Source organism: Hemitrygon akajei, chromosome 13, assembly GCF_048418815.1.
Source record: "Hemitrygon akajei chromosome 13, sHemAka1.3, whole genome shotgun sequence".
Classification (NCBI taxonomy): domain Eukaryota; kingdom Metazoa; phylum Chordata; class Chondrichthyes; order Myliobatiformes; family Dasyatidae; genus Hemitrygon; species Hemitrygon akajei.
Window position 1 is genome coordinate 74,230,530 of NC_133136.1, and position 14,073 is coordinate 74,244,602.

A 14,073-nucleotide genomic window follows, 5' to 3' on the forward strand; every position below is an offset into this window, starting at 1 on the left:
TCAAGTTTAGGCTATATTCCTACAACATGCAGAGAATGCTCAATCCAGAACTGATCCAGAACACTGTAATGCACACTTACATACAAAACCAATACTCAATTTCACACTCAATTGAATTCAAGATCCAAACAGTTGTTGAGATGCAACATTAAGAAAGCAACGATAAAAAGTAAAAGATAAACTCAAATTAGTTTTATGTATTTCATATTCACCTCAAAGGCTTTTTTAAAATGGGGAAAATTCCAATCCACTCTTTGACCATTGGTGACAACTGACAATACTATAATGTAAAGTGAAACGTACACATAAGCCAAAGACTGAAAAAAATGTGTAAATTTGTTTTTAAAAATAGCAACAATTTTAAGGCATACAAATAAGGGCAGAAGCCAACAAGCACAAAGCAGGTTATAGCACATTTTTAAAAACTTACACATTGAGCTCACGATAGACAGCATTCTGCAGCTTCTTTTCCCAGCCTGTAAAAATAAGCAAAACAAATTGATGTAACTGTACTTAGGAACACTGTAATTTCCTCCTTTTACCTCTACACACTTAAAGAAAACACACAGGATAAAATCTAGAACAATAAAGGAAGGTGATTCTAATATTTAAATTCATAAAATTAAACTCAGAGAACTAAAATTTGGAAACAGATATGTAGATTTAAAAGCTGAGTGTTACTCCCAAATTCAAATATTGTGCAGCAAAGAGTTTAACAAATGGAAAAAAGCAGTTAGAACACAGAAAGGTACAACACAGTACAGGCCCTTCGGCCCACAATCTTGTGTCGACCCTTAAACCCTGCCTCCTATATAATCCCCCACCTTAAATTCCTCCATATACCTGTCTAGTACTCTCTTAATCTTCACTAGTGTATCTGCCTCCACCACTGACTCAGTCAGTGCATTCCACGCACCAACCACTCTCCGAGTAAAAAACCTTCCTCTAATATCCCCCTTGAACTTCCCACCCCTTACCTTAAAGCCATGTCCTCTTGTACTGAGCAGTGGTGCCCTGGGGAAGAGACGCTGGCCGTCCACTCTGTCTATTCCTCTTAATATATTGTACACCTCTATCATGTCTCCTCTCATCCTCCTTCTCTCCAAAGAGTAAAGCCCTAGCTCCCTTAATCTCTGATCATAATCCATACTCTCTAAACCAGGCAGCTTCCTGGTAAATCTCCTCTGTACCCTTTGCAATGCTTCCACATCCTTCCTATAGTGAGGCGACCAGAACTGGACACAGTACTCCAAGTGTGGCCTAACCAGAGTTTTATAGAGCAGCATCATCACCTCGCGACTCTTAAAATCTATCCCTCAACTTATGAAAGCTAACAACCCATAAGCTTTCTTTACTACCCTATCTACCTGTGAGGCAACTTTCAGGGATCTGTGGACATGTAACCCCAGATCCCTCTGCTCCTCCACACTACCAAGTATCCTGCCAGCCCTTTGGTATCCCTTTTCTCCCCCATTTTTAAAGGATGCAGCCATTACTAGCCTTTTATCTCCACATTGGTTTGAATGATAAATCTCCTTCTTAAACAACTGCAGTCATTCTGGTAAACATGTCTAACAGGGTGTTGCAGGATTTAGACCTAGCAATAGTGAAGAAATGGCAATATAGCTCCAAGTGCAAATGGCACTGCAGCTGCTGGCATTCCTACATGCCTGCTCCCGTCCTTCCTGATGATAGGGGAGTACAAAACTGCAGCACGCTGTAGTTCAATGTCACAGCAGGACAGAGAATACACGCTTAAGATACTGGCCACATCAATCATATGGGGTGCTTTGCCCAGAAAGCATTATGTTCAAATTGTCCTGTGGTTGGGATGATCTCCAACAACTAGAACAATCTTCTTTGGTGCAGCAAATGTCTCCATCAATTGGGGCATTTTCCCCTTTGAGACCCACTGGTTTTAGTTTTACCATGGCTTACACTCCAACAGCAGTCACTCTCTCCTCACTTCTGACACTGGTGAGAAGATCATTGGTGTAACTGCAACTTCATAGCATTGTCAGTAAAGACTTCTGTTTGCAAGTAAACTGACTGAGCAGTAATTAGCCAACTGGATTTGTTCTGTTTTTTTATGGGCAGAAAGGTAATTGGAGTTGGTGGGGGAGGGGGCAGTGGGAGTAGGGAAAGAACACTGATGAGTAGATTATCAGTAATAGCATTTAAATTGCTGTTTCCCATGTTAGCGCTACACCACTAAGTCCATATTCTACAGGAGTACCCCATTACAGTCCACCACAAGATAAAGTCAGCCAAATGCACAAGGACTGACATCATCTTGGCCATTTCTGGTTACGGCCACATAACAGTCTCATGATCAAAAGTGCTCAGCAGAGTTTTGTAACTGACATGATTGTATCTAGAAATGGTCACAAGTTCGCTTGTTTAAATACAATTTTAATTGAATTGCACTGAAAATAAGTGCCATGCAATGGACTTTTTCTGTGTATGCGTTTCCACAATATAGCAAGTACAGTGTATTCCAGTTAATTAGGCCATCAGTTAATTGGGGCCGCTGCTTACTTGGGACAACTCTTAAAAAACAAAAACTAATCGAGAAAATAGCCGGGATTTTTTTTCATTTATTTGGGACACTATGCCACTTAAATGGGACAGGAGACTGTTGCCACGAGGAAATCTGCAGATGCTGGAAATTCAAGCAACACACACAAAATGCTGGTGGAACGCAGCAGGCTAGGCATCATCTATAGGAAGAAGTACAGTCCACATTCCGGGTCGAGACCCTTCGTCAGGACTAATGGAAAAAAGAGATAGTAAGAGATTTCAAAGTGGGAGGAGGAGGAGGGGGAGGGGGAGTTTCTACCTAGCATCTGTTGAGTGCATTTGTGTGACAATTAGATGCTACACATTAGAGTGAACAGTTTTTAAAATAGCGCCAGCTGCATGTGTTTGTTCTCAAAAAGCAATAATTTTTGTTATTGATAGTTGGTGAGAAATAAACACTAAGACAATTCAAAACTGCTAGGGTCATTGCAGTTTCAAACATTCAGGCTTGGAGATGCAAGATACAGCCAGGAGCAAAAACGAAACAATTTCACTACTTCAGTAAATTAAGAACTATGAACAATTTGAAGGCATCAACAATCATCCTGAATGTTACAATAAAAATATAGATTTGGAAGATGCAAGTTTCTAACTAGTGTTAGTTGCTTGCACTTGTTATCTTTAGACACCACAATGTGATACAGCAAACGGTTTTTAAATAGCATCAGTTGCATCTGTTTGTATTATGTTATCCATTCAGGCCGACCGATGCCAAATTAAAAAGCAATGACTTTTGATACTACTTCATGCAGGAAGCTAGGTTTCTGAGTTAGTTTGTTCATTTATGGCCAATCATAAAAACATAGAAAACCTACAGCACAATACAGGCCCCTTGGCCCACAAAGTTGTGCCGAACATGTCCCTACCTCAGAAATTACTAGGCTTACCCACAGCCCTCTATTTTTCTAAGCTCCATGTACCCATCCAAAAGTCTCTTAAAAGACCCGATTGTATCCACCTCCACCACCGTTGCCCGCTACCCATTCCATGCACTCTGAGTAAAAACCTTACCCCTGACATCTCCTCTGTACCTACTCCCCAGCCCCTTAAACCTGTGTCCTCTTGTGACAACCATTTCAGCCCTGAGAAAAAGCCTCTGACTATCCACATGATCAATGCATCTCATCATCTTATACACCTCTATCAGGTCACTTTTCATCCTCCGTCACTCCAAGGAGAAAAAGTCGTGTTCACTCAACCTATTCTCATAAGGCATGCTCCCCAATCCAGGCAACATCCTTGTAAATCTCCTCTGCACCCTTTCTATGGTTTCCACATCCTTCCTGTAGTGAGGCGATCAGAACTGAGCACAGTACTCCAAGTGGAGTCTGACCAGGGTCCTATATAGCTGCAACATTACCTCTCGGCTCCTAAATTCAATTCCACGATCGATGAAGGCCAGTACACCGTACGCCTTCTTAACCACAGAGTCAGCTACTCTGAGTATCCTATGGACTCGGACCCCAAGATCCCTCTGATCCTCCACACTGCCAAGAACACAGAAGCACATATGGATGAATTCCTCTATCAAGATTTATTAGGAACTAAAACAGTTTTATTGTACTGCAGTAATATTGGTATACGCACAGTACTGTAGTATTTCATTTAAATACATAATTTATTACTCAGTTAAGTGGTAGTTTGTCTTTTTTTAAATATTTTAAAATATTTTCATGAAACTTCATTTAATTGGGCCAAAATGTACTGGTCCCAATGTGTCCCAATTAACCAGAATCAACTATATTTGCACAATAACGTCCTTGAAAAGTAGTTAATGGAATGCTGAAAAGATAAACTTTATTTTTTTAAAAATTGAAGAATTGATGAATTGAAAATTATGGAAGACAAAGGCACCTTCGTCAGTTAAAGTGGGTTGAAAGTGGACAAGGAAACTGATCCACTTTGACAGGTCATTTTCCCCAGCTCTTGAAAACAAGGAGGATATCAATTTCCGAAACTTACAAATGTCAACAAGTTGTTTAAATTACAACCTGACACCTTATCATAACAAAACAAGAAAAACATGTCATACAAAATATTTTGGTTTCTCTTGCATACAGTATGTCTTTCAATGAATTATGAACAGGACTCAGATTACAAAATGCCACCTTTCTTAATCATGGGAATTGGTTTAGTCATATAGAGATTGACGCAAGTTGGTGCATTCTAAAAATAAAGATGTAATTTGAACAAGACCAGCTAGATAACCATGCATATGAAACCAAGTACAGATGGGCCTCAAAATAATTTCTCTTAAAAGAGGAGAATGGGAAAGCCATCGTGATGTTTGGTTAGTTTATTCAAATAGATTTTTGGCCAAGCTTTTGATCTGTAGTCATTCAGTACTGCAGAATGACTGTATTAAGAGTTAAGAATTAAGAATTAAAAGTTAAGAGTTCAGAGTGTGGCTCTTAATTCTAAACTTGAAAACAAGAGGTATCATCTTGTTTTCTCCTATAAATTATTTTCTCCACTTAAGTACTTCCCCACTTTCATCTCAATCCATAACCACTTCTCTGCTTCTAACTTGAATTTTCACCCTTGAATGACTCCATAACTTTGTCCCCATAGGCATTTTCAAAGGGCAAGACAAAATGCCCCAGTATCATCTTATGTAAGGTCATGAATACTGTAGCCAAACTTAAGCAACTTTTGTACATTCCTCAGGGTTTCTGCTAGGAAATCAACAATTTATCAGCATCCCTCTCCAGAACTTACAAATAATATCATTGGTAACCATGACATTATCGCAGACCACTACACTGTTGTTCTGATTTTCATAGGAACAACACCCACGAGGCAATATTGTCTGTGGAATATTCATCACCCAGTGCTATTCCCCACCCTCTGCTTCAAACTCCACCTCAGGGCAACTCAGCCTCTCTAAATAACTGTATCCTTGTCCTCCCTAAACACTGGTCCCTCACATGAACAAGCTCTGGTGGATTTACTCCTCTAGTTTTGAACAATGACTCCTGATGCAGGGTTTCGGCCTGAAACGTCGTCATTACCTCCTCCCATAGATGCTGTCTGGCCTGCTGAGTTCTGCCAGCATTTTGTGTTTTTACATTACCGTTCTTGATTTATGGAGTATTTTTTTTTTATCTTCTTTAACATTTCTGGAAGCTTTTTGATTGGTTATGATGTTGCTCTTACCTCAATATTTTGACCTGGGTTACTCAGGCAGAATGCAGCCTTTGCATTCAGGTTTAAGTACAGGTTTACCATTGTACCACGCATTTCACAAGTTCTTGGAGCGGTTACAACAGAACTAAAGAAAACAGGAGCAAGAATAGGTTGTTATTCCTTAAGCCTCACCTCCATTCAAAATGATCATGGCTGATCTATCCCAGGCCTCATCTCTTCTGTGACAGTTCTCCATAGCCCTCAATCCCTGATCTTTCAAAACTGTATCTACTTCCTTTTTCAATATGCCAGTTTTTTTTAGCCTACACAACTTCTGGGGTACAGAATTCCAGAGATGCACCATCCTCATTTCTATCCACGTCAGTTTAAAACGATGTGCATCCCCATCATCACCAAATTTTGTAACTGAGTCCTTTCATTCAAGATTCTCACTTTGGTGGAAACGTCACAACCTCTACGTTATCAGGGCCCTGAAGGATGTGAATGTTTCAATAAAATCACACCTCATTCTTTGAAAATCCAAAGAATATAAATCTAATTTCTTTACCCACTTATGAAAGGGCAACTGTCTCATCTCAGGAAAATGGCTGGTAAAACTCTTTTGGACTACGTCCAATGACAGTATATCTTCTCTGAAACAAGTGGGGCTAAAATTACGCAAAGTCCTCCGGGCATGGACACGCTAGTACAGTGAACAACTATAACAACCAAAAAGGGATAACAATGAGACACAAGAGATTCTGCAGATGCTGGAAATCTTGAGCAACACACATTAAAAATGATCGAAGAACTCAGCAACTCAGCAAGAATGACTACCTGCCTGAAAAGCTGAGTTTCTCTAGTAATTTGTGCATGTTGTTTAATAAAGGACAATGTAGATTTGTCTTCCTTACCACTTGCTAAGTTTCTGGTCAAGATAGTGCCAAGCTACAATGTCCATCAAGATTGTGGCACAAACTTTGTTTTAGGCTTGTACAGATTGTTTTGGAAACAGAATGTGTTAGTTTAGTGTTTAGGGACAGGGATGTGGGGGGAGTTAAAATCAGACTGGGAGTCCAGGTCCAACAACCCCTGTGGATGAATGCCAAATTGACAAGTGCTGAGAATGAACACCAACAAGGATGAGGCCCGGAGAACCCCTGGGTCAGCAAGTGCCCCTAAGTCAGTGGGTCCTAGGGTTGGAGGTCCATGCAGGCAGGAGGCAAGAGGGCTGATGACCCCTAAGTTCAGCAAGTCCAGAATTCAGGGTCCTGTCATCAGAAAATCCTGGGATCCTACAAGATTGACGCCCAAATGGCAAAGTCCAAAGAATAAGGAAGTCGAGACCCAATAGCTGAAGCCCTAGGTCTGGAAGTCCACTGCAAGTCAGAGACCCAATGACCATCAGTCATTGGAGGTTGGAGGCCTAGTCAGGCCTGTACGTATGTGTGTGTGAGTGAAAGGGAGGAAAGAGGCTTGATTTTCTGTTGTGTTTTGTTGCTGTTGTTATTGTATCTTGTGTCATTGTACTGAAAACTGTGGGGATGCTACATTGTTGCTGGAATGCATGATGACATTTGCTACAATCTTTTATTGTCTCCTTCACAATTCACAATACTGCTGCTCTCCAAATTTTGAAATTGTAACAAATCCATATCATCAGCATAGATTAAAAAAAATCATAATAGCTCTAACACCAATCTCTGGGATCACCTTCCACAGTCTAAGAAACAATCATTCGCCAAAGCCTTGTGTAATCTGTTACTTTACCAACTTTATTTACTGCTATTAATATCCCTTTTATGTCATATGCCTCAACTTTGCTGTCACCTTACCAAAAGGCCTCTGGAAGTTAATGTACACATCAACTGCATTACCTTCATTGACTGTCTGTTACTTCATCAAAAAACTCAATGAAATTGGTTAAACACTACACAACTCCATGCTGGGTTTTTTCTCATGACTAAGTTTAAACTGACTGGCTTGTGGTTGCTGGGCTTCTTGTTATTCCTTTTTACCTTTTTCTGAACAAGACAGTAACAGACTATTTTGCACATACTTCCATCCTATATTTAAAAAAGCATTGGAAGATGGTGGTCAGTACCCCAACAACTTCCATCCATACTTCTTTACGAATCTAGGACATATCTATCTGGTCCTAGCAATTTACTAACTTTAAGTTTAGCCAACTTTTCTAATACCTCCATGATACAAATTTTAATGTGTCTGGTGTCTCAAATAACTCTTCCTTCAATACTAGTGTGAAATCACAGTTTTCCCTGGTGAAGGCAAATGCAAAAGTCTTATTTAAGACCTTATCAGTCATGACCAAGATCTCATTCTGCCCCTAATAACCTCGACACAGTCTTGTGTCACCCTTTTGCTATTTATGCACCTGCATAACAATTCCACATTCCTTTTTTACATTGCCACGTCAATGCTTTGCAGATATTTGTTTTGCTTCATATTTCAGAATTCACTTTCCCTCTGGTTCTTTAGTAATCAACCAGACTCTTCCTTGTACAGTGGATTCCAGTTAATCGGGCCATCGGTCAAAGAACAAAAACTAATCAAGAAAATAGCCAGGATTCCCCTTATTTATTTGAGACACTATGTAATTTAATCGAGGCAGGAGACTTGCTAAACAGTTTCTAATTAGAGTCAGTCGCATGCATTTGTGTGGCCCTTAAGAGTGCTTTAGAATGAACAGTTTTTAAATAACGGCAGTTGCATGCACTTCTGTTCAAAAAGCAGTGATTTTTGTAACTGGTAGTTGGCGAAAAATAAGCAAAAAGACAATTCACTACAGTTTCAAGCTTTCAGACTTAGAGAAGCTAGAAATGGCCAAGAGTGAAAATGAAACAAATTTCACTACTTCAGCAAGTTAGGACCTATGAAGGATTTGAAGGTATCGACAATTATCTTGAATGTTACAATGAAAATGAAGATTTGGAGGATGCAATCATCAAAAGAATTGTATGAAGGCAGTCCATTATCCACACTAGGTGTCTGTGCTGATCTTATTCATTTACAGTCAATCAAAAGAACGCAACACCATACACTGAATGAGTTCCTCTGCTGATAACTATAAGGGACTAATACACAGCTTTATAGTACTGTGTAGTATTGTTAGTGATCCAATTTGTTCTGTATTTCAGATAAATACATAATTGTTACTCAGTTAAATGACAGATTGCCCTTTTTTAATATACCTTTTTAACTATTTCCATGAAACTTTAGCTAATTGAGGCAGCCACTTAATTGGGCCAAAACGTACTGGTCCTGATGTGTTCCAATTAACCAAAATCCACTGTATTTACAAAGCAGTATGTGGTCCTTTTCTTGAGAAAGACTCTTTTTCAAGGAACTCTTCACCGGTGAAGACAGATGACTGAAGAATGTCCTTCTCATTCACCTTCTAACACCAGCTTTCACATTCAAAGGTATGTCTCCTCTGCTTCTATATTTAGCACTGTCTGTTCATTCCATGAATTCCAGGAATGTCCCTTATTCCCTGTCCATGATACCTTCTCATGCAACCACAGGAGATACAACCCCTGACCTTTCACCTTTTTCCTTCCTACAATCATTCCTTTTCCTTCAATGGCATGCTTTCTAATCTAGTTTACTGTATTCTGTGATCACAATATAGGCCCTCTAAATTGGGGTAACCAAATTCAGACTGAGTGACTCCTGTGCAGAGGACTGTGCTCAGTCCACAGGAGTGATCCTCAGCTTCCAGTTGCTCCCTCTTTAATTCACCATTCTATTCCTAATCTAACCTTTTTATTTGTAGCCTCCTCCCCATTGCAAAGATGCCCAAGTTGTAGGAACAATACCGCATGCTGGAAATGCTTCAGCCTACTGGACTCAACAATGAATTCTCCAACTTCAGATAGCTCACTTTCTTTCAATTTGTATAACAATTTGTATCAATGGCATTTGTGTATTCTGGCATGCTCAGTATGTCCCAGTTGAACAGAAAACACGAAATGTGTCAATACATTAGTAACACATTACACAAACAAACTCTCCATTCAATTGCTGTCAACATTACTTTACCCGATTACCCATTCCCTTTGACCCACCCATTGCTTCCCCACGACCTTGTGCAACTCAGACCAACTTGCGTTCTCTCTTTCTCAGTTCTGTGCAAGAGCCTTTGATCTGAAATATTAACTGGTTTCTTTTTCCACAAATACTGCTTTATTTGCTCATTTCTTCCAACATCTCTGTTTTTGTTTCAAATCCCAACATCTGCAAACTCATTTGTTTTCCAATATTGCTGGGTTTTTTCTTGTTTTGCTTTTCTCTGTACTGTATCTCTTTTGTCATAAATACTCTGGATGTGTTTGTTCTTGCCTGTTTGCTCCCATGTATTTTCCAACATTTAGACTTACTCCTTAACAGTTCACCCTAATTAACTGTTGTCAAATTTGTCTGATCACTAACTTTGTTTGCCTTATTAACATTCTAAATATTGATTCTTAACTCTCCCTTCTTCATTACTAGACTTAGTTATGGTCACTATAGCCTTTCAGTAGATTACTAGTTTTAGTTTATTGCTTATCAGTAAATTCAGTATCCTGTCTTCTGACAAATGTTCCAAAACATATTGGCCTACAATGTACTGATCGGTCACCAATTCTTCAAAGAACAGCCTGTCAATAGATCATGGATCAGCTTTTCCCTGATTTCCATGCCTGAACACTGCAATGCATGAGTCAGGAAAGAACTACAGGTCAGATGCCAGCTCATCTAACCTCGAACTGAGCACTAGGTACAGAACAAATTACTGAGATGAAATGGTTAAGGCACCTCACATTTATCCCCACTTTTCCATGACCATGATTATTCTTGGCAAATTTTTCCACAAATATAGTTTGCCAGTGCCTTCTTCTGGGCAGTGGCTTTACAAGATGGGTGACCCCAGCCACTATCAATACTCTTCATAAATTATCTGTTGTCGCATAACCAGGACTCGCGATATGCACCAACCGCTCATACAACTATCCACCACCTGTTCCCATGGCTTCACGTGACTCTGATCACGGCACTAGACAGGTGCTACACCTTTCCCATGGGTAACCTGCAGGCTAACGGAGGGAAGAAGCGCTTTACATCTCCTTTGGTAGAGATGCATCTCCACCTGCTACCCAACTATCCTCACCATGTAACACAATCCATTCATCAAAGTAGGGGTGGGCTGTAGAGGTAACTTATCTTGAGTGAAAAGATAAATTCATATTAGTGATTTTATAATATTAATCAATTTTTGAATTAATTGCTAGCATTTTGTTTTTAGTATGTTTAAAAAACAGTTGAATTTCCCCATGGGGATGAATAAAGTATCTATCTATCTATCTATCTAATTAGTTAAACCTTTCTATGTGTGTCTGGTCACATCTGGAAGGACTGTGGAGCTGTGGGACAAAGTGAATGGGCAGATGTTCTTCGGCCACTTGTAGGGGTAAGTGCTAGGAGGGAGATTAGTAAGGAGGGATGAATGAACAAGGGAAATGCAGAAGGAGCGATCGCTGTGGAAAACAGAGAGTGGGGAGAAAGGTAAAAATGTGCAAAGGTAAAGATGTACGGAGGCTCATGGGGTGGTTGATAAGGACAAGAGGAACTCTATCACCGTTAAGATGGCAGGAAGACGGCGGTGAGTGCAGATGTCCGGGAAATGCAGGAGATGCGAGTGAGGGCAACATCAATGTTGGAGGAAGAAAATCCCCATTCTGTGAAGTAGGAGGACATTGATATCCTGGAAAGGAAATCCTCATCCTGGGAACAGATGCAGTGGAGATGAAGAAACTGAGAAACGGGAATTACATTTTTACAGGAGACTAGAGTGGGAAGAGGTATAGTTGAGATAGCCATGGGAAACAGGTTTATAAAAGATGTTGGTTGACAGCTTGTCTCCAGAGATGGAGACAGAGAGATTGAGAAAAGGGAGGGAGGTGGCAGAAATGGACCAAGTGAATTTAAGGGCAAGGTGAAAATTCAAACAAAGTTGATGAAATTGATGAATTCAACATGGGTGCAAGAAGCAGCACCAATGCAGTTGTCAAAGCAGCAGAGAAAGAGTTAGGGAGCATTACTGGGGAAGTTTTGGAACATGGATTGTTCTTTGTAGCCAATGAAAAGGCAGGCATAGCTGGGGCTCAAGTGTGTTCCCATGGCTAATCCTCAAGTCTGGAGAAAATGGGAGGAACCAAAAGAGAAATTGTTGAGGGTGAGGGCCAGTTCTGCCAGACAGAGGAGGGTGTTGGGGGAGGGGAACTGGTTGATTCTTTTATTGAGAAAGAAACGGAGAGCTTTAAGGCCTTCTTGATGGAGGATAGAAGTATATACGGACTGGACTTCTACAGTGACAATGAGGTGGCCAGGGAATTGAAAGTTACTGAGGAGATCGAGAGCATAAGAAGTATCGCAGATGTAGGTGGGAAGAGACTGAACCAAGGGGGATAGAATGGAGTCAAGGTATGAGTATGCATGTTCAGAGGGGCAGGAGCTGGCACAGACAATGGGCCTACCCAGACAGTCAGATTTGTGGATCTTGGGTAGGAGGTAGAAGCAAGCAATGCAGGGTAAGGGAACTATGAGATTGCTGGCAATGGATGGGGGTTCTGAGAAGATATGCAATGAAGAACGGAAAAATACTGCATAAAATGAAAAATGAAGGTCCTGTACTGAAACAGTGGGTTCATCAGCATTGGAGTGAATATATGCCGCTTAACAGTATGCTGAACATGAAACAAGCAAATATCTATCACAAAAAACTGAAAATTGAAGGTAATTGTTTCATACGCAAAATAATTTAAAATATTATATAAAACTACCCCTCGTGCCATCATAGTTGTTGTGAAACAGATGGCTGTTTGAAATTGCAGTGCTGGAACCCGGTAACAGACACAGTCGAGGGAGGTCTTTCAACTAAGACAGTCTATGAAAGACCCAGTTCTATCATGTCAGACTGTGCTCCAACTGTGGACTAGTCACTCTGAGCTTCACACCAGCTGGACATAAGCTATATATGCAAAGTAAATGGATTTTGTGTTCAGACTTTGGTCCATCCACAGGTATCTTATTATAGATGCAAATATTCCAAAATCTGAAACACTTATGACCCAAGCATTTTGGATAGGGGGTGCTCAACCTGTACTACATTTTCTACTGTTATTTCATTAAATATCTGTTCAGATTTAAGAAATTCAAGTTGAAAGTTGTATTGTTTTACCTGATTTCCGCAAGAATTCCTTCAGATCCTCCTTCAAAGATTCAACCCGCACCTCAGATTTATGTAGGCTTGTCTGCAAGCAAGACAGAGATACGGTGTGAGAACTTCCAGTGTGAGATACAGTAAACATTAACAAGTGAGAAACTGTTTAGTCAGGATTAAGATAATATAAATATAAAAGTCATACAATTATATAGCCTGGGTGAAATCCCACCTGAAGAATTGTGCAAAGTTTTGATTCCAAGAACTAAAAATAGAATATATGTGCCATTGAAAGTGTGCTATAAAAATTCATGAGACCATCTACTAACCTATGTGGAAAGACTGAGTAAACAGCCAGTAGTTTAGAAAAATGAGCAGTATTCTGGGGTTCAACAGAGTGAATGCAGGTATATTGTTTCCCTGGTTAACCAGTTAAGAACCATGGATTAGATTTTTTTTTTAAAAAAGGGCTGGTAAACTATTTGCAAATGAAATTAAGAGAAATTCAGATAGTGGTGAATTTTTGGAATTCTCCATCCCAGAGGCCTGTGAAAGTTGAGTCAGTAAAGACTCAAATTAAAAATTTCTATTTATTAAGAGAATCAAAGGTTATGGAAAAAGAGTAGGAAAACAGCACTAAAGTCAGAGAACAGCCTTGATTTGATAATGATATTGGAAGCATGTAAGTCAATGTCATTTACACTCTTAATTATTTATTGCTATTATACTCCAAACACTCAGCAAACAACAGTTATATATATAATAATAAAAATAAATAAATAAAACTGAGAACATGAGTTGTAGAGTCCTTCAAAATGAATCTATAGGTTGTGTTCAGTGATCAGTTCAATGTTGAAGTGAATAAAGCTATCTACACTGGTTCAGGTGCCTGATGGTTGAAGGGTAATAACTGTTACTGAACCTAGTGATGTGGGACTTAAGGCTCCTGTTCCTCCTTCCCAATGGCTGCAGCAAAAAGAGAGCATGGCCTGGATGGTGGGTGTCCTTGATGATGCTTTTTTATGGCAGTGTTCCTTGTGGATGTGCCCAGTGGTGGGAAGGGCTTTTCCTATGATGGACTGAGCTTTATCCACCAATTTCTGTAGGCTTTTCCATTCTTGGACATTAGTGTTTCCATACCAGGC

At 39.9% G+C, this 14,073-nt stretch overlaps 1 protein-coding gene across 1 annotated transcript in view; it reads right to left on the reverse strand.

Annotated features, from left to right (window-relative positions):
• tbc1d19 (TBC1 domain family, member 19) overlaps positions 1–14,073 on the reverse strand; it is a 136,444-nt gene that overhangs the window by 114,978 nt on the left and 7,393 nt on the right. Inside the window, exons 2-3 of the mRNA XM_073064869.1 lie at positions 12,947–13,019; positions 431–476 (exon numbers count right to left, since the gene is read on the reverse strand). Coding sequence (XP_072920970.1) covers positions 431–476; positions 12,947–13,019 — 119 coding nt within the window. The remainder of the gene's footprint in view (positions 1–430; positions 477–12,946; positions 13,020–14,073) is intronic.